General features: G+C 46.3%; 1 protein-coding gene across 1 annotated transcript in view; it reads right to left on the minus strand.

Moving 5' to 3' along the window:
- The window catches only part of LOC116501291 (very low-density lipoprotein receptor-like), a gene marked incomplete at its 5' end in the record, with an annotated part of 30,082 nt that extends 8,975 nt beyond the window's left edge, over positions 1-21,107 (minus strand). Inside the window, one exon of the mRNA XM_032206809.1 lies at positions 19,973-21,107. Coding sequence (XP_032062700.1) covers positions 19,973-21,107 — 1,135 coding nt within the window. The remainder of the gene's footprint in view (positions 1-19,972) is intronic.
- Positions 21,108-21,786: the final 679 nt, after the last annotated feature.

Consider the following 21,786-nt stretch of genomic DNA (forward strand, 5'->3'; position numbering starts at 1 on the left):
CAACAGAAGGGTCTTCTGAAAGGCCAGGCAGGGTAGACAGCTGCCTAATCTTCTCTGTGCTCAAAGCAGCTATGCCAAAAGCCCACCGGTATCCTTTTGGATCCTTGAAGTACCCTCTCTTGAGATAGTCTATGCCAAGGATACACGGAGCCTCTGGGCCAGTCACAATGGGATGCTTTTGTCACTCATTCCCAGTTAGACTCACTTCAGCTTCCAGTACAGATAGTTGTTGGGATCCCCCTGTCACTCCAGAGATACAGGTGAGTTCTGTCCCTTGGTAGCCTGATGGCATTAAGGTGCATTGTGCCCCAGTGTCCACTAGAGCATTGTATTCTTGTGGTTCTGATGTGCCAGGCCATCGGATCCACACAGTCCAATAAATCCGGTTATCCCTCTCCTCTACCTGGCCAGAGGCAGGGCCCCTCTAGTCCTGGCTGGAGCATCTGCCACTTAATTCTTGCAAATGAGAGGTAGAGGTCCCTTCATCGTGGTCAAGAATAACATCAGCTCTTCTACTGCCTCTGGGGTACTGCCCAATAGAAACTGGAGCAGCATTTCTCTTAGGAGCCCCTCTTCTTGCTGCTGTATTTCCTTTCAGTTCATGTACCCGAGCAGCTAGGTTTGAAGTAGGTACACCATCCCATTTCCTCATATCTTCCCCATGGTCACGCAGATAAAACCACAAGGTGCCACTTGGTGTCCGTCTTGGGTACTCTCTCTCTTGAGCAGGTGAATGCTGATTCTTAGTGGCTCAAGTATCACTCTGTCTAAATGAGGGGGAATATACTTGTTCCATGAGCTTGTCAAGTCCTTTAGACAGTTTCTCCACAGCTGAGACACAGGACTGTAGCGGAGCAGAGAGATTGTCTTCATATTGTTGAAGCTGGCAGGAGACATCATACATTGTTGGTCCCATCCCCTCGTCCCAGTTAATTACTGCCAGCGTACTGGCACGTGCTGATGGTGCACTCCGCACAAATTTACGCCACATGGATGTTGTGCACTGGACTTCATCGGGGTCTTGAGGTGTCTGGGCATTGTCCAAATCACTATAAATCATCTCCTGCACAGCTAATTCCCGCAGATGCTGGAGACCTTTATCCACAGTGGTCCACTTGCCTATGTGATATACAATATCTTCCTTATGGGGATATCTTTCTTTGATAGCTGCCAGGAGTCGTCTCCAGAGGCTGAGGGCCTGTGCTCCTCTCCCGATTACTTTGTCGATTACCCTTTCTCTAGAGAGGGATCCCAGCTGCTTGGCTTCATTGCCTTCTAATTGTAGGCTACTGGCCCCAGCATCCCAGCATCGGAGCAGCCAAGTGAGGATGTGTTCACCTGGGCGTCGACCATAATCCTTTCGTATTTCTCGCATCTCACTCAGGGATAAGGATCGAGTGATTTCTGATTCCTTTATGATTTCCGTCTCGTCTTCCTGCTGTTTTTGTGATGGCTCTGCTTTAGAGGTGCCTGCCAATTCCCCTTCTCCCTCCTTCTTAGGAGAGCCTTCTTCCCTTACTAAACGAGCTGACCTCCATTTCCATTGTTTTGACTTGACTATGGGGGCGACTGATACCATAGTCGGTTGGTCCTCTGGGTCAGCCACAGCGTGTGTTACTTGGTCATCAGATTCAGAGACTTCCTCCCTCTCTTCAAATTGCTGGATGATGTTAAACAGTGTTTGATAGGAATAAGCCAGGACCCAGCACAATGCTGCAAGCTGTTGTTCTCCGGCATTATCAGGGTCAGGACATACAACTCAAACATTCTACCAAGTTTTTAGGATTTAGCACTTGCTCAGGGGTGAAGTTCAAAACTATTGGAGGAGACACTCGTGACAGGTATCTGCTAACATCATCCCACACACCGTGCCACTCACCACAAGACTGTTTCGGGACAGATTCCCAAGTAAGTTTTCTAAACAATCGACTAATCTTAGAGAGAAAATGAAACCTGTTATTCAGAATTAGAAATAGCAATACATGGGTTACAGATGGATCTTCAAAATACTCCCAAACTGTTGTAATTAGCCCACTGTGAAAGAAGGGAAAGGTACCATTCCTGATATTATTAATAAACTGGTGTCCAGATGAGAAAAGGAAGGCAGTGTAGTTCTGAATATTCTCTGAAAGATAGTTTCCATGGGACCCAAATGATAACAGCGCAGAGCCTGAATTCCAGATTAAACTCAAGGTCAGTGCTTGGCAGCACAGCGAATTAAAAAAAGTGAACACAGATTGTAGCACTTTGTCGGATCGGATATATAGGAGAAAGGAGAATATGACACGGATTGCATGACATATGAACAAAGCTATTATTAACAGGACAATGTACATGGTTACTAGCAAGCAAGTGTGTTAGTTGTATGCGTTTAATCAATTCTATTGTTATCTCAACCCTTCGAGCCCCACGTTGGGCGCCAAAAAGGACTGTGGTGGTTTTACCGTGCTGGGCAGCTAAACCCCACAACCGCTCTCTCACTCCCCCTCCTTTAGATGAGGAGGGGGAGAAGTAAAGCAAAGAACAACTCACGGGTTGAGATAAGGATAATTTAATTAAAGGGAAATAATAATAATAATGAAATAAAGACTACCATGAACTAAACAATTTAACTAAGGGGAAATAAAAGGGAAAGGGGAAAAAGGGAGGAAAACAAACAAACAAAATAAATGAAAGCTATATGGAAGTGCAGAGGAAAGAAATTACTCTCTACTTCCCACAAATGAGCGATGATTGACCACGTCCTTGAAGCAAGGCCTCAACGCACACAGCCGGTGTTCGAGAGGAGGACCGACGTCTTCTCAACGAGAGCCCACCCCTCCCCTCTTCTTCCTGTTTCCACCTTTTATTGCTGAGTGTGACACCACATGGTATGGAATATCCCTTTGATTGGTTTAGGTCAGCTGCCCTAGTGATGTTTCTCTCCTCACTTTTTGCCCACCCCCTAGGAGGGTTAGAAAAAGGCCCAATGCTGTGCCACTGCTGCTCAGCAGTAGACACAACACTGGTGTGATAACACTGCTGTTCCAGCTACAAGTGCAGAGTACGGCACTGTATGGGCTGCTGCCGGGAAAGTTAACATTCCAGCCAGACCCAGTACAACCTATTGGCCTTGAAAAGGAGGTGTATATGCTTTTCTTCGATCCGGGAAGAACGGGATACATAAGGCCTGAAGACCGAGTTGCTTGACAACTTAAAGCGAGACATATTGTTCAAAAGGAATGGAAAATGGAGACTTGTTAGTAATCAAGAAAAGGAATGGAAAATGGAGACTGTTGAGTCGTGGAACTTAAAGGATTGTTTGTTAACTTTTCTGATTGTATAGGCATACTCGGGTTTAGTATGTAAAACCAATGTTCTGTATATTTAGAAACTTTGATGTTTGTGTGTGCTTGTTGGTGGAGCGTACACTCCCCATACACCCAGTGCTGTTTACTTGCCTTTTACACCTTTTATACCTTTTATAGCTTTTATTTGTTTTATAACTATAAATATTACAAAATTCAGATTGAGTTGAGACTTCATTTATAACAACACTATCTGTCCTGGTTTCAGTTAGAACAGAATTAAATTTCTTCCTAGTAGCTGGTGGAATGCTGTGTTTTGGCTTAGGATGAGAAGAGTGCTGATAACACCCCGATGTTTTAATTGTTGCAGAGCAGTGCTTATACTAAGCCAAGGACATCTCAGCTTCTCGCTCTGTCCTGCCAACGGGCAGACTGGGGGTGCAGCAAGAGCTGGGAGGGGGTAGACCCAGGACAGGTGACCCAAACTAGCCAAAGGGGTATTCCATACCATCTGACGTCATGCTAAACAATATATAGGGGTGGCTAGCCGGGGGAGGGGGGCAGACTGCTCGGGGTTAGGCTGGGCATCTGTCAGCGGGTGGTGAGCAATTGCATTGTGCATCACTTGTTTGTATATATTATTAGTAGTAGTACTACTATCACCATTGTATTATTATTATTATTATTATTATTATTATTATTTTATTGTTTTATTGTTTTATTGTTTTATTATTTTATTATTTTATTATTATTGTTATTATTATTTTCCTGTCTTATTAAACTGTCTTTATCTCAACTCACGGGCTTCACTTTCCATTTCTCTCCCCCGTCCCAGAGAGGGAGGGGGAGGGTGAGCGAACGGCTGCGTGGTGTTTAGCTGCCGGCCGGGTTAAACCACGACACTATCTTGCAATTAATTTTGATTTTGAGGAGAGAAGGAAAATAGGATTAAATGTAGTATACTGATATGTTGTTTCAGCATCTTAGAGAGAAAAGGAGTGGAATTAATTTGCCCTTGACTGAACCTTTGGTGTTGGCATGAGAAAAGTACAGGCTGGAGAAAGATAAAGGAAGGGTTAAAAGGGTTGTTGAAGGTGTTAAAGGTTGTGTGGCATGTAGTATTTGACAGAGCTGTTTGAAGTTGAATGAGCAGGGAAACATGTTGTAGGAATGTTAATAGTTCTGCCTCAACAGGAGGCTGTGATCTCAAAATCACCGGTGTGAGACCTTTGCTTGGTGTGAGCCCTTTGCTTGCGGCACAGGGACCATGATGTGTCCGAGAGAGTTGTCATGGAAACAGAAAAGCAGCTAACTCTTAAAACAACCTGAGTTTATGAGTGAACTCAGATTGCCAATGGGACCGCTCAGGGAACTGTTGACAATTGCTTTCCCCTGACCGACCCCACACTGAGATTATAGTCACCCCGGAAATAATGAATGGTAAATACCAAAATCTGGTTAAATTGGGAATGGAGAATCTGTTCTAACAAGGTCCAAAAGAAACCCCTATGGAATTTTTGGACCAACTTTGAAATGCAATGCTTTTCCAAAAGTGGTGATGAATATTAGCCTAGGAGCATAAAAACCAGTCGCCTGATGTAGCTGGTGTGTGTATTGGTGGAGCAGAGACTCCCGGCGCACCCAGCGCTGTTTGCTTACCTCTATTCCTTTAATAAATTGTAAACTTGGATTGTAACCCTATTTGGGACTCAGTCATTTATAACATTTGTGTCACTCTCAGATCCCACATACTTTAGCGTATATGTATTCTCATCAGCATTATTCCTTGTCCTTTAACAGGACAAGGATTTAACAGGACAGGATTAATAGGCAGGGATATCTTTTCATTCTATAGGTCTTTCTCAGAAAATGTTCATAAGAACTGTTGACGATTTGGTCTTCATCGGCCAAAATGGTCACTCAGGGCAGGCAAAGTTGGATGTCTGGATGCCAGCACCAGCTTAGCTCAAGTCCTTGCACTTCCCGGTTCCTTGCTGTCCTGGTTTCAGTTAGAACAGAATTAATTTTCTTCTTAGTAGCTGGTGGAATGCTGTGTTTTGGCTTAGGATGAGAAGAGTGCTGATAACACCCCGATGTTTTAATTGTTGCAGAGCAGTGCTTATACCAAGCCAAGGACACCTCAGCCTTTTGCTCTGTCCTGCCAACAGGCAGGCTGGGGGTGCAGTAAGAGCTGGGAGGGGACAGACCCAGAACAGGTGACCCAAACTAGCCAAAGGGGTATTCCATACCATCTGACGTCATGCTAAACAATATATAGGGGTGGCTAGCCGGGGGGAGGGGGCCGGACTGCTCGGGGTTAGGCTGGGCATCGGTCAGCGGGTGGTGAGCAATTGCATTGTGCATCACTTGTTTGTACATATTATTATTATTTTCCTATTATCACCATTGTAACATTATTGTTATTATTGTTATTATTATTTTGTTATTATTATTTTCCTGTCTTATTAAACTGTCTTTATCTCAACTCACGGGCTTCACTTTCCATTTCTCTCCCCCGTCCCAGAGAGGGAGGGGGGAGGGTGAGCGAACGGCTGCGTGGTATTTAGCTGCCAGCCGGATTAAACCACGACAGTCTTTTTGGCGCCCAACGTGGGGCCCGAAAGGTTGAGATAACGGCATATCTGACCACAGTGTGTTAAACTAAAATTTGTGTAAGTATTAGACCTGCTTAATAGTCACTTGTCATAATGCTAATTGCTTTAATCTCAACTCTGCTGCGCCTGTTTTCCAAATTGAGTATTATAGTACATTATTTTCTGTATGTGCTCTCTGTCATGCTGTTTATCCTCTCCGGGCCCTGGTTTCAGATCATTATGGTACTGAGTGTTGTAGCAATGGCTTATGAGACGATGAGATATCTGGTCATGACTCTAACTTGGTATTTATACTCAGTAACATCGTCGACTCTGTATTTTGGAAACTGTATCTTGGAAACTATTAGCAATTATACCTATTGATTTTTTCCATTAGGGAGTCAATCTGTGGAGGGGAAAGGGGAAGATATTTTTTCTTACTTGATTACTCTCCCTTTCTCCTTCACCACCCCTGTATCCTCCTGGATCACTATGCCTTCCTCCTTCACCACCCTCTTACCCTCCGAGCTTGCTACAATAGCTCTCCAAGATATTGAATGTCCTTGGGATACTCAGACCAGCATAGTCTTGTTGTTCTGCCTCCTGAATGCACTTCAGGTTCTGCTTAAAGTTAAACAACTACTTAGGAAGCTCATCCGGAGATCTGCCCGGAGGCAGTATAGTTGTGGGTGGCAGGGAGTATGGGAGGATATGGGCAGGCATCTAGAGCAGTTGGCACCCCCAGTGTTTTGGAAATTCACCCCTGAACAACTGCAAAATCCTCAAAAACTGGCAGAATGCTTGAGAAAAAGGTGTCATGATTCTGGCAGTTCCAAAGTAACACAAATCATTGTAACATGCTGGGGCCTGGCTCATGCCTATCGAGCTGCCATTGATACTGCTATCAACTTAGTGACAGACCCTGCGGCCACGCCAAGCCCTGTGACAGATCCAACGGCCACTGTGACCCCTACGGTGGACTCTGCAGCTACTCCAGTCCCAGCTTCTGCAGATGCTCCAGTCCCAGCTCCTGCAGATGCTCCAGTTCCAGCTCCTGCAGCCGCTCCAGTCCCAGCTCCTGCAGCCGCTCCAGCCCCAGCTCCTGCAGCTGCTCCAGTCCCAGCTCCTGCAGCTGCTCCAGTTCCAGCTCCTGCAGCCGCTCCAGTTCCAGCTCCTGCTGCTACTCCAGTCCCAGCTCCTGCAAGTGCTCCAACTCCAGTTCCTGCAGCCACTCCAGCTCCGGTTCCTGCAGCTGCTCCAGCTCCTGCAGCCGCTCCAGATCCTGTGGCTGGGTCAGAGAAAAGAGCTGTAGCAGTGCAAGTTGACCCTGCAGAGGGTATTCTAACCTCTGTGGCAGACCCTGTAACAAGGTCAGAGAAACGAGCTGTAGCAGTGCAAGTTGACCCTGCAGAGGGTATTCCAACCTCTGTGGCAGACCCTGTAACAAGGTCAGAGAAACGAGCAGTAGCAGTGCAAGTTGACCCTGCGGAGAGTATTCCAACCTCTGTGGCAGACCCTGTAACAAGGTCAGAGAAACGAGCAGTAGCAGTGCAAGCTGCCCCTGTAGAGAAGGTGAAAAAATGGTATAGAGATTCAGGTCGTTTAGAACGCAGAGAGTCTTCTGCCAAATCTAGGTATAGAGACAACGGAGACGACGACGACGCTGGGCCATCAAGGGTTCAGGAGGAGGAAGATGAGGATGCCGAAAAATCAACAGTAACTACCCGAAGCCTAAACGAGCGTGAGTTACGAGATGTGCGAAAAGATTTTGGTCGCTGTATAGGTGAGCAGCTTGTCACCTGGCTGCTCCGATGCTGGGACACTGGAGCCAATTGTGTGGAATTAGACGGCAGGGAAGCCAAGCGACTGGGATCCCTTGCTAGAGACGCAGGCATTGACAAAGCAATTGCAGATGGAGCACAATCTCACAGCCTCTGGAGGCGTCTCCTCTCAGCTGTGAGGGAAAGGTATCCCTTCAAGGAAGAACTTGTATGTCTACCAGGCAAGTGGACCACTATGGAGAAGGGAATCCAGTACCTGAGGGAATTAGCCGTACGGGAAGTGATTTACGAGGATCCAGACCTCAGACAAACATCCAAAGATCCAGATGAAGTCAGGTGTACACGACCCATGTGGCGGAAGTTTGTACGGAGTGCACCATCATCATATGCCAGCTCATTGGCAATAATGGCCTGGAAAGAGGATGAGGAACCCACAGTGGATGAAGTGGCTAAACAACTCCGGCAGTACGAAGAAAGTCTCTCCTCTTCCTTACAGGCCTGCGTCTCAGCTGTGGAGAAACTTTCTGAAGAGTTCCACCAACTTAAAGAGAATCTATCTTCATCCCCACCTGAACCAACCAGTGTCCACCGACCAAAAGAGAACACTGTGGAGAAACTTTCTGAAAAGGTTCACCAACTTGAAGAGAGATTATTCTCCTCCGTACCTGTACAGAGCAGTGTCTCAGCTATCAGGGGTAGGCGTTCATCCACACAAGGAAGACGATATGGTGGGTACTCACCCCGTGCCACCCTGTGGTTTTACTTACGAGACCATGGAGAGGACATGAGAAAATAGGATGGAAAATCTACTGCGACCCTAGAGGCACGGGTACGTGAGTTGCAAAAGAAAACAATCAAGAAAAAGGGATTCTCTGAAAAGTTTGCTGCTCCAACATCCAGCAGACAGTCCTTCAAACATAGAAATGAAGAAGATTCTGACCAGGATTAGGGGAGCCCTGCCTCCAGCCAGGGGGAGGAAAGGGACAATCGAGTTTATTGGACTGTGTGGATTCGATGGCCTGGCACGTCAGACGCACAGAAGTATAAGGCTTTAGTAGACACCGGTGCACAATGTACTATAATGCCATCGAGCTATAAAGGACCAGAGCCCATCTATATTTGTGGAGTGACAGGCGGATCTCAGCAGTTGACTGTATTGGAGGCTGAAGTGAGTCTGACTGGGAATGAGTGGGAAAAGCACCGCATTGTGACTGGCCCGGATGCTCCATGTATCCTTGGCATAGACTATCTTAGAAGAGGATATTGCAAGGACCCAAAAGGGTTCCGGTGGGCTTTTGGTATAGCTGCCTTAGAGACAGAAGGCATTAAACAATTATCTACCTTGCCTGGTCTCTCAGAGGACCCCTCTGTTGTGGGGTTGCTGAGGGTCGAAGAACAGCAAGTGCCAATCGCTACCACAACTGTGCACCGGCGGCAATATCGCACTAACCGAGACTCCCTGATTCCCATCCATAAGCTAATTCGTCAATTGGAGAGCCAAGGAGTGATCAGCAAGACTCATTCACCTTTCAATAGTCCCATATGGCCAGTGCGAAAGTCTAATGGCGAGTGGAGACTAACAGTGGACTATCGTGGCCTGAACGAAGTGACGCCACCACTGAGTGCTGCAGTGCCGGACATGCTGGAACTTCAGTACGAACTTGAATCGAAGGCAGCCAAGTGGTACGCCACAATTGATATCGCTAATGCATTTTTCTCCATCCCTCTAGCAGCAGAGTGCAGGCCACAATTTGCCTTCACTTGGAGGGGAGTCCAATATACTTGGAATCGGCTGCCCCAGGGGTGGAAACACAGCCCTACCATTTGCCATGGGCTGATCCAGTCTGCGCTAGAGCAGGGGGAAGCTCCTGAACACCTGCAGTACATCGATGACATTATTGTGTGGGGTGACACAGCAGAGGAAGTTTTCGAGAAAGGGAAGAAAATAGTCCAAATCCTTCTGAAAGCCAGTTTTGCCATAAAACAAAATAAAGTCAAAGGACCTGCACGAGAGATCCAGTTTTTAGGAATAAAATGGCAAGATGGACGTCGTCAAATCCCAATGGATGTGATCAACAAAATAACAGCTATGTCTCCACCAACTAACAAAAAAGAAACACAGACTTTCCTAGGTGTTGTGGGGTTTTGGAGAATGCACATCCCAAATTACAGTCTGATTGTAAACCCGCTCTACCAAGTAACCCGTAAGAAGAATGAGTTTGAATGGGGCCCTGAGCAACGACAAGCCTTTGAACAAATCAAGCAGGAAATAGTCCATGCAGTAGCCCTTGGGCCAGTTCGAACAGGACCAGATGTAAAGAATGTGCTCTACACTGCAGCCGGGGAGAACGGCCCCACCTGGAGCCTCTGGCAGAAAGAACCTGGGGAAACTCGAGGTCGGCCCCTGGGGTTTTGGAGTCGGGGATACAGAGGATCTGAGGCCCGCTATACTCCAACTGAAAAGGAGATATTGGCAGCATATGAAGGAGTTCGATCTGCTTCGGAGGTGGTCGGTACTGAAGCGCAGCTCCTCCTAGCACCCCGATTGCCAGTACTAGGCTGGATGTTCAAGGAAAGAGTCTCTTCTACGCATCATGCAACTGATGCTACATGGAGCAAGTGGGTTGCACTGATTACTCAACGGGCTCGAATAGGAAACCCCAGTCGCCCAAGAATCTTGGAAGTGATTATGGACTGGCCAGAAGGCAAATACTTTGGGATGTCATCCGAGGAGGAGGTGGGTCGTGCTGAAGAAGCCCCACTGTACAACCAGTTACCAGAGAATGAAAAGAAATATGCCCTGTTCACTGATGGGTCTTGTCGTATTGTGGGGAAGCATCGGAGATGGAAGGCTGCTGTATGGAGCCCTACACGACGAGTTGCAGAAGCTGCTGAGGGAGAAGGTGAATCGAGTCAGTTTGCAGAAGTGAAAGCCATTCAGCTGGCTTTAGACATTGCTGAACGAGAAAAATGGCCAGTTCTCTATCTCTACACCGATTCATGGATGGTAGCAAATGCCCTGTGGGGATGGTTACAGCAATGGAAGCAAAACAACTGGCAGAGTAGGGGCAAACCCATCTGGGCTGCTGTTTTGTGGCAAGTCATTACTGCTCGGGTAGAGAACCTGGCTGTGAAAGTACGTCACGTAGATGCTCATGTGCCCAAGAATCGGGCTACTGAAGAACATCAAAACAACCAGCAGGTGGATCAGGCTGCTAAGATTGAAGTAGCTCAGGTGGACCTGGATTGGCAGCATAAAGGTGAATTATTTATAGCCCGATGGGCCCATGACACCTCAGGCCATCAAGGTAGAGATGCAACATACAGATGGGCTCGTGATCGAGGGGTGGACCTGACCATGGACGCTATAGCACAGGTTATTCATGACTGTGAAACATGCGCTGCAATCAAGCAAGCCAAACGGTCAAAGCCTCTTTGGTATGGAGGACGATGGCTGAAATATAAATATGGAGAGGCCTGGCAGATTGATTACATCACACTCCCTCAAACTCGCAATGGCAAGCGCCATGTACTTACAATGGTGGAAGCAACCACCGGATGGCTGGAAACATATCCTGTGCCTCATGCCACCGCCCGGAACACTATCCTGGGCCTTGAAAAGCAAGTCCTATGGCGACATGGTACCCCAGAAAGAATAGAGTCAGACAATGGAACTCATTTCCGAAACAACCTTATAGACACTTGGGCCAAAGAACATGGTATTGAGTGGGTGTATCACATCCCCTATCATGCACCACCCTCCGGGAAAGTTGAACGATACAACGGACTGTTAAAGACTACATTGAAAGCAATGGGCGCTGGAACATTCAAAAATTGGGATACGCATTTGGCAAAGGCCACCTGGTTAGTCAATACTAGGGGATCTGCCAACCGAGCTGGACCTGCCCAATCAAACCTGTTACGTACTGTAGATGGGGATAAAGTTCTTGTAGTGCATGTAAAAAATATGCTGGGTAAAACAGTCTGGGCTACTCCTGCCTCAGGAAAAGGCAAACCTATTCGTGGAATTGTTTTCGCTCAGGGACCTGGATACACTTGTTGGGTGATGCAAAAGAACGGAGAGGTCCAGTGTGTACCTCAAGGAGATTTAATACTGGGTGAGAATAGCCCATGAACTGAATTGTACCATGTTAATTACTATATAATACTGTATGTTATCTCTACTATGACTACTGTAGGTGACTAATTAGTATGTATGGAAAAGAGCGTAACCTGAGCATGATATAAATGGTATGGAATAAGGGGTGGATAGATGTCCTGGTTTCAGTTAGAACAGAATTAATTTTCTTCTTAGTAGCTGGTGGAATGCTGTGTTTTGGCTTAGGATGAGAAGAGTGCTGATAACACCCCGATGTTTTAATTGTTGCAGAGCAGTGCTTATACCAAGCCAAGGACACCTCAGACTTTTGCTCTGTCCTGCCAACAGGCAGGCTGGGGGTGCAGTAAGAGCTGGGAGGGGACAGACCCAGGACAGGTGACCCAAACTAGCCAAAGGGGTATTCCATACCATCTGACGTCATGCTAAACAATATATAGGGGTGGCTAGCCGGGGGGAGGGGGCCGGACTGCTCGGGGTTAAGCTGGGCATCGGTCAGCGGGTGGTGAGCAATTGCATTGTGCATCACTTGTTTGTACATACTATTATTATTTTCCTATTATCACCATTGTAACCTTATTGTTATTATTGTTATTATTATTTTGTTATTATTATTTTCCTGTCTTATTAAACTGTCTTTATCTCAACTCACGGGCTTCACTTTCCATTTCTCTCCCCCGTCCCAGAGAGGGAGGGGGGAGGGTGAGCGAACGGCTGCGTGGTGTTTAGCTGCCAGCTGGGTTAAACCACGACACTTGCAAAGTTGACCTGTAGTTGATCCTGCAGCATCTTCCTACAACATATAACTTAGATTACAGATTAGTTTTCTCTCAAGGTTAAATCTCTTTGAGGCACGCACCTGATATCCCCATTCTTTTGCATGACCCACCAGGTATACCCTGGTCCTTGGGCGAAGACAATCCCACAAGTGGTTTTGCCTTTTCCCATGGCAGGGGCAACCCACACAGCCTTCCCCATCCACTTTCCTACATGCACTTGTTATAATTGGCTCAGGATTCATATTAGGATTAAATAAAAAAAATAGGATTTATTGAAAGAATATAAAGGAATAGAGGTAAGCAAACAGCGCTGGGTGCACCGGGAGTCTCCGCTCCACCAGGACGCACACCAGTTACATCAAGCAGCTGATTTTTATGCTCCTAGACCAATACATATTCATTACTACTTCTAAAAAAATAGATTATTAAAATTAGCTTCCGGGGTTCAGTCCCTCCTACTGGAGCATGCGCAGTCTCCTCTGGGGTCTCTTCTGGGGGTCTCTAGGGGTCTTTCATGCTGAAGGCTCGCAGTCTTCCTCTCCCCCTTTGTACTTACTGGGCACCATCCCAAGTTTACGGAACATCTTCTTCAAGTCTTGTCTCCCAGCCGCCCTTCAGCTTCTTTCTCCTTCCTCTTTATCTCTCGGCCCCCCCTAACCAGATACCAAAGATCCACATAGTATCCCATAACAGTCACTAGTTGTTATCAGTTGTTCTGAAACTCCCAGACACACGAGTAATTAAAACATTCTTCCCCAGCCATTCACAGACACATCTATAGCAGTGTTAGAAATAGAAGTCCGGAATAACAAAAGCAAACAGGTTCATAAATTTAAGAAGTGATAAATTGACTAGAATGAGGGGGAGACTGGGACACACTGCATCTGTGGTTCAAGAATTAAATTGCCAGTGCAGGGCCCAGAGGCAGACAGGATTCAAACAGAATTGTTCTTTATGGACACGAATTGTTAAAACATTCCTCACACACTAATGGGGACTTTAGCTCCTTTCACTATGTGTAGGGTTTTGTTTCGGCAGGACTAGCACGGCTGTCATGCCCCCTGTTGTTAACTAGCCAAGTGGCTTCTGGTAGATTTATGTCCCAATGTTTCCACGTCCCAGCACCCAATGCTCCTAACATGTTCTTTAATAATCCTTTGCACCTCTCAGACTTCCCAGAGGCTCGTTTATGATAAGGGAGGTGATACACCCACTCAATACCATGCCTCTTGGCCCAGGAGGTAACAAGATTGTTTCAGAAATGACTCCCATTGTCAGACTCAATTCTCTCTGGTGTAGCACGTCACCTTTCCAGCACTTGCCTTTCCAGGCCCAAGATAGTGTTTCGGGCCGTGGCATGGTTTACTGGATATGTTTCCAGCCACCCAGTAGTTGCTTCTACCATGGTGAGTATGTACCGTTTGCCTTGGCGAGTTTTTGGGAGTGGTCCGATATAGTCAATTTGCCAGGCCTCACCATATTGAAACCCTAGCCATCTCCCCCTGTTCCAGGGAGATTTTACCCTCATGGCTCATTTGATTGCAGCACAGGTCTCACACTCATGGGTAACCTGTGTGATGGCCTCAATGGTCAAGTCCACCCCTCGATCACGAGCCCATCTGTAAGTGGCATCCCTCCCCAGATGTCCTGATGTTTCATGGGCCCATCGAGCTACAAACAGCTCACCCTTACGTTCCCAGTCTAGGTCCACCTGAGCCACTTCAATTTTCGAAGCTCGATCCACTTCTTTGTTGTTCTGATGTTCTTCAGTAGCGAGACTCTTGGGCATGTGGGCATCTACATGATGTACTTTAACATCCAGGTTTTCTACCCGGGCAGCAATATCTTGCCACAGGGTAGCAGTCCAGATAGGTTTACCTCTGTGCTGCCAGTTGCTCTGTTTCTATTGCTGCAGACACCCCCACCGAGCATTTGCCACCATCCATGAGTCAGTGTAGAGATACAGTACTGGCCATTTTTCTCTTTAGGCAATCTCTAAGGCTAATTGTATGGCTTTTACTTCTGCATACTGACTCGACTCACCTTCCCCTTCCATGGCCTCCACAGCTTATCGTGTGGGACTCCACACAGCAGCTTTCCATTTCCAATGTCTCCCTACTGCACGGCAGGATCCGTCAGTAAACAATGCATACTGCTTTCTGTCTTCTGGCAACTCATTGTATGGTGGTGCCTCTTCAGCACGGGTTACCTCCTCTGTTGGCACTCCAAAATCTCTTCCTTTCAGCCAGTCCATAACCTCTTCCAGGATTCTTGGGCAATTAGGTTTTCCCATTTGAGCCCGCTGTGTAATTAACGCTATCCACTTACTCCATGTAGCGTCGGTTGCATGATGTGTAGTGGGAATTTTCCTTTTGAACATCCAGTGTAACACAGGTAGCCGCGGTGCCAGGAGGAGCTGTGCCTCTGTACCCAAAACTTCTGAGGCAGCTCAAACACCCTCTTATGCTGTATCTCTTTTTCATTTGGGGTGTAATTGGCTTCTGATCCTTGATAGCCCCAGCTCCAGAACCCCAGGGGTTGACCTCGAGTTTCTTGCTAACACCCAGCAACTTCCATGACTCAACAGCTGGAGAGCAAGCAGTCCAAGACAGCAAGGCGTCTCCTGAATTACCCTTCTTTGTTCCTTCTAAACTCTACATTCCTGATGGCCTCATCTTTAAGAGTCTAATGTTATCACCAACAATGGGGCTTGTCGACCCCAATGGCTACACTCCCATAGCATCTCACTCACACAGCACAATCATGCAATCAGAAAAAAGGGGCTGCCTTGACCTTCTCATTCATACCACAAGAGTATATCACTTAAAACAATAACCAAACTTGTTTGTATTGTCTCTGGCCATGTTCTTCATGGAGTAACTCACTTCACAACAATACCTTGTCTCAAAGATGCTTACACAAATGCTTTCAACATGAGATACCCAGACATTTAAAAATAAGACATACACTTATTACCACTCCAGTTAATATCCTTCCAGCAGCTGCAAATATTACCCAAGTAACCTTGTCACAATTGTGAGGGGCCAGTTTACCCTTCTCCTGCTTCTTATACAGTCATTAGCAGGTTCGTCCTGGCTCCCAATACTGGGATGCAGCGGTAACCTCAGATTTGCTCGATCTGCTCACAAGATCATTAGCGACCACTCTATTGGTCAGCAAATCCCCTTGACCACTATATCGATCAGCCTGTAGGGTACCCTCCTCCCTTATGGGGACTATGCCGTACGCCAGACGTCTCTGCGCGGTTTACCAGCAGCCCCAGCCAAGCACTGCATCCCCTACGACTTTCTGGCCCCTTTTGTTAAACATCAAATACCCTGATTTATGCTTTCCTTGGAGAAAACAAATGTTTTTGCAGAAATACAGTTTGGACATAGGGTAGAAAGGCAGGTACTTATAATTTTTTACTTTAAATGAAGCCAGAATATGTTAAGTTGCAAAAGACAGAAAGGAATCCTCAAGAGAGTAATATATATATACACACACTTTTTCTTCTGACATTATCTACTGAAATTCATGAAAGAGCAATATCAGAGAGCAGTAAACTTCACATTGCAGAATTTTCAAAAGACTTGCAATTTTGTGATTTTTCCCTCCTTCTAACGTGTGATTCTGTTAGGGGGGTGACATTTTTAGAAGCTTTTCCAGCTAAAGAAGCAATCATGTTATATAAAGCACTAAGGGTTTGCAAAATGGCAGAAAAATAGCCACGGCAAACAGTGTCTGCACTAGAACAGAAAGAAAGAAGAAGGAAGGACACTGAGGAAAAGAAAAAGAAAAAAGAAAAAAGAAAAAAAAAGAAAAAAAAAAGGATTGCCTTAGGTTGCAGGATAAACTTGCAACAGTCAGAGCAGGAATGACAGGGACCTGGGTCATCTACTGTAGCAGGTCTACTGGTTGAAATAAAGCTAGAGAACGAAGAGAGAGGCTTAGATTTTTTTGGATTTTTTGTTGGTTATGGGAGTCTCTTTCTCTGTGTTAATCCAAAAATTGATTCTGGAAAAGTGCTGAGTCTGTAAATGTAATAGGAGAAACTGGCCAACAAGAAAAGGTGTTTGTTTTTTTTTTGTTTTGTTTTGTTTGTTTGTTTGTTTTTTAATGCTTGAAATTTAAATTGGGGGAAAATGATTGAAACACATCAATTTTTATACTTGCCCAATTCACCAAGACCCTTATTGAGAAGGGACTTGCTGGAAAAATGGGATGCAAAATTTCTTTCAAACAAGGGAAAATGGAAATAAAAGTTACATATTATCCCTGTTGAGTCCAGAGAAAGCTCCAGGCAGGACTCCCTGAATGGATGTAATTATGAATCAAGTGTCCCTGAGTTTGGGCTACAGAAATCGCACACAAATCCATGGGTCCCAATGGGATGCATCCACGTGTGCTAAGGGAGTTAGCAGAGGTGATTGCCGAACCGCTCTCTATCAACTTTGAAAGGTCCTGGAGAACAGGAGAGGTGCCTGAAGATTGGAGGATAGCCGATGTCACTCCAGTCTTCAAGAAGGGGAAGAAGGAGGATCTGGGAAACTACAGGCCATTCAGTCTCACCTCTGTCCCTGGAAAGGTGTTGGAACAGCTTGTTCTGGATGCAAGCAATTGGAAGAGAAGAAGGTTATGAGGAGTAGTCAGCATGGATTCACCAAGGGGAAATCGTGCTCAACCAACCTCGTTGCCTTCTATGATGGCATCACCAGCTGGGTAGATGGGGGGAGAGCAGTGGATGTCATCTACCTTGACTTTAGCAAGGCTTTTGGTACTGTCTCCCATGACATCCTGATAGCAAAGCTGAGAAAGTGTGGGATAGATGAATGGACAGTAAGGTGGGTTGAGAACTGGCTGACTGGTCAAGTTCAGAGGGTAGTGATTGGTGGCGCAGAGTCCGGCTGGAGACCTGTGACTAGCGGTGTTCCCCAGGGGTCGGTGCTGGTTCCGGTCTTGTTCAACATCTTCATCGACAACCTTGATGAAGGAATAGAGTCTGCCCTCAGCAAGAACGCTGATGACACAAAGCTGGGAGGAGTGGCTGACACGCCAGAAGGCTGTGCTACCATTCAGCAAGACCTGGACAGGCTAGAGAGATGAGTAGGAAGAAACCAAATGAGGTTTAATAAGAGCAAGTGTAGAGTCCTGCACCTGGGAAGGGACAACCACACGTATCAGTACAGGCTGGGGGATGACCTGCTGGAGAGGAGCTCTGAGGAGAAGGACCTGGGGTTCCTGGTGGACGACAGGTTGACCATGAGCCAGCACTGTGCCCTTGTGGCCAAGAGGGCCAATGGGATCCTGGCATGCATTAAAAGGAGCATAGCCAGCAGGTCAAGGGAGGTGATCCTCCCCCTCTACTCACCTGGAATACAGTGTCCAGTTCTGGACACCCTGGTACAAAAAATACAGGTACAACAATAAGCAAGACATATCGTTCAAAAGGAATGGAAAATGGAGACCGTTAAGTCATGGAACTGGGAAGGATTGTTTGTTACCTTTTCTGATTGTACATACATGTATGTATAGGAGTACTCGAGTTTAGTAAGTCATGGAACTTAAAGGATTGTTTGTGTTATAAATGAAGTCTCAACTCAATCTGAATTTTGTAATATTTATACCTATAAAAGGTATAAAAGGCATAAAAGGTATAAAAGGTATAAAAGGCAAGTAAACAGCGCTGGGTGTACGGGGAGTCTACGCTCCACCAACACGCACACACGAACATTAAACATACTAAATATACAAAACATTGCTTTACATACTAAACCCAAGTATGCCTATACATATGTACAATCAGGAAAGGTAACAAACAATTCTTTAAGTTCCATGACTTACGAAAATCGAGTATGCCTATACATATTCACGATCAGAAAAGGTAACAAACAATCCCTTAAGTTCCATGACTTAACAGTCTCCATTTTCCATTCCTTTTCTTGATTACATACAAGTCTCCATTTTCCATTCCTTTTGAACAATATGTCTCGCTTTAAGTTGTCAAGCAACTCAGTCTTCAGGCCTTATGTATCCCGTTCTTCCCAGATCGAAGAAAAGCACATCCATCTCCTTTTCAAGGCCAATAGGCCTGGGTCAAAAGGCACGTTCAGGTCAACAGGGGGTGTAACAGCAAAAGCCTTCGATGGCTGTGGCAGCAGAGGGGCCCATGGCGTAGCAGTCGGATCAGTAAAGGAGCCCGTAGCTCCCTCACTATCTGGCAAGCCACACGTTTGTGACTGTGGCTCCACGTTGTTGCAGGAAGCACGGCCGAAAGCACTACAGACACCAGCAGAGTCAGATCATGCTCCATTTTATTGCCCGAATAGCCTAACTTTTATAGAGAACTTAAGAGGGGTGGACAGTGTTTCACACAAGATTATTGGTCAAAAGCACCCAGACAAACAGCTACAAGAAAACAACCCCACCTGCAAGAAAACAACCCCCTTGTGATTAGCAGTCACATAGACCTTGTCCTTGAGGCCAGCTACTGGTAACAATATTTTCCTGAATTCCTCAATTGGGCGATGTGGGAACACTGTCATGGGAACTTCTCATAGTTGCCCTGGTAGCTTGGTTTGCTCAGCTACAGCAAGCCATGGGATTTTTGCTGTTTCAAGAAATCCCTCAACAATTCCCCCTTCTTCTTTTGAGCAAACCAAGCCCGACACAACAGTTTTACAAGTAACTCTTTAGCTATATTTACAACACACAACGATGATTACCACCACCATAAACCAAATCCTTAATCCCCTTGTGATTAAACCCAGCAACCATCTACACTTTGTTTCAAACAAGTCAGTGAACCATTGATTGAAAGAATTGATACCATATTGAATCTTTCTCATGTGCTCTTTCAGGAAACTAATGGATTTGTGAATTGACTCATTATGATCAGAAAGGTTTAAACAGTACATTCCCTTAAAGTCCTCACACCCATTCCTTTGAGCCAAAAGCAAGATGTCAATAGCAGCTTGATCCTGTAAAAGCAGATGTCGCAGACTATTTTGATCTGGTAACATCTCCTCAAGTATCTCTGTCGTGGCATAGGCTTGCCTCTCGGCCCAGCATACCAATTTTTCTAAGTTGTTACGTGCGGCCGCAGATGCCACTCCAGGCACTGAAATTGCTAATGCCGCTCTAGCTGCAACCCCACACAATTCAACATTATCATTGCAATCCAATGCAAGCAATGTCCATTTATGTCTGGTGATCTCACGCAACTGTAACAAGCTAGGAGCAAATACAATGAGTTTATCTAAGTAACATGGACATCTGATAGCATTTGCAGGGATACCTTGCCAGGCCCCATTCCCACAAATCAGAAGCACATCAGGAGGTAAGGCCAAAGCTGTACAATTGTTCCAAACACTGTAGTTGTTACCCCTTGTCTCCATGCTATAAACCCCTAAACCCTGCTTAGCAGCGTCATTGCAATCACAGGTGTTATTTGTGTCTTTGTACCAGTATGGCCTTTTCCAGGTTCCTGTAGCAGGAATCATCTGATATCCACGGCTACGTTCACTTTTGTAGCCACCTTTCAGGTTGATACACATTTGACTACAGATACCAAGGTTTTGACATTCATCAATGTCTCCACAGTTTCTCTTGTCTATAAACTCAAACCCAGCTGGACAGTCACATTCATTTATGATGCATTCCTCCAGGGGCTCATCACCCCAGTCCTTGCAGTCTCTCTGCTGGTTACACACTTTATTGATATCTATGCATTCTCCACTTCTGCACTTGAATTTGCCAGGTCCAGAGCACTGAATAACATTGTTACAGTTTGCTTCATCAGTGCCATCCAGACAGTCTCTCACACCACTGCACTGCCTACTCCTATGGACACAGTTCCCATCTTCACATCTGAACTGGTCTGGCCTGCAGGTCCAGGAAGGGCAGTTAATTTCATCACTTCCATCCTTGCAATCAGGATCTCCATCACATCGCCACTTCTTGTGGATACATTCACCTGAGCCGCACTGCACCTCACTCGTAGAACACTTCACTGGAGGTGCAGGCTGGTGGCCACACTGCTCCAAAGATTCATCCGAGTGGTCGGAGCAGTCAGCATCATCAACACACACCCAGCTGATAGGGATGCAGGTAGAACTCTTGCACTGAAACTCATGAACACCACAGGTAGGAGGTGCACACTCCAGCTCATCGCTACCATCACTGCAGTCATCTTGAACATTGGAGACAAAGCTTTTGGAAATACATGGCCCACTACTGCATGTGAATTCTGCTGCACTACAAGTCACAATGCCACAATTCTCTTCATCTTCTCCACTGTCACAGTCCTTTTCACCATCACATTTCCAGGACACTGGGATACGCTGGGTTGACTGAGGACCATAGCTGATTTCATTTACCCGGCATGTTCTCGTATGACACAGCTCAGCACTCTCATCAGACCCATCTTCACAGTCCGGATCCCCATCACACTGCCATCTATTTGGCACACACTGACCACTGTTGCACACAAAGTCAGATTCAGCACACGTCTTCTTCACACAAGCACTCTCATCACTGCCATCTAAGCAGTCTTCACATTTTGCTCTAGCACCATTGGCAGCAGTGCACAGGCTGGCGAGGGCGAGCAGCAGGCAGAGTGCCCCGCAGCGCGGCAGCACCCACCGCCGCCCTGCACCTGTGTCACTTATACTGCTCCTATTACCCATGCTGTTAGTGTCAGTGGCATCCTCCTGGTACCGTTTCTGTCTTTGTCGCCCCTTACTCTCCCCCTTTTCTTTTTTTTGCCACTGACCATTCACCACAAATGGATGAGACACATGATTACTAGTTAGGAAAGAGAGTGTAACGTCTGCTATACGGCTGCAGGCAGTGCCAGCTGCAACCCTAGAAGCTGTTTGTGAACGAGCCTGACTGACGGTGGTCATTTGGCGGTGTAATCTGCGTCTCTGCACTCCTGCCCTGCAATAGAGCTAAATCATCATTAATAGTCTGTAGAATGTGGCAACCCCACGGAATGTTATCCAGAAACATAGTTATAACACCCACCTGGGGACGAATAGTCTTTTTTGCATTGCAAGATAACTTCTTATAAAAAGAATGCCAGAGAGAAGCAGCACAGCCCCTGCTGCCGCTGCCTCCATGGTTCCGTCAGACAGGCTGCAGGGTCCTGATGTCCGTCCCTCTGCTCTGTGCCGACTCGCCACAGGGTGAGGGTCGGCTGCCGTTGTCCACTGACGCCTCTGGTCT

This window comes from Aythya fuligula, chromosome W (assembly GCF_009819795.1).
Source record: "Aythya fuligula isolate bAytFul2 chromosome W, bAytFul2.pri, whole genome shotgun sequence".
NCBI lineage: Eukaryota > Metazoa > Chordata > Aves > Anseriformes > Anatidae > Aythya > Aythya fuligula.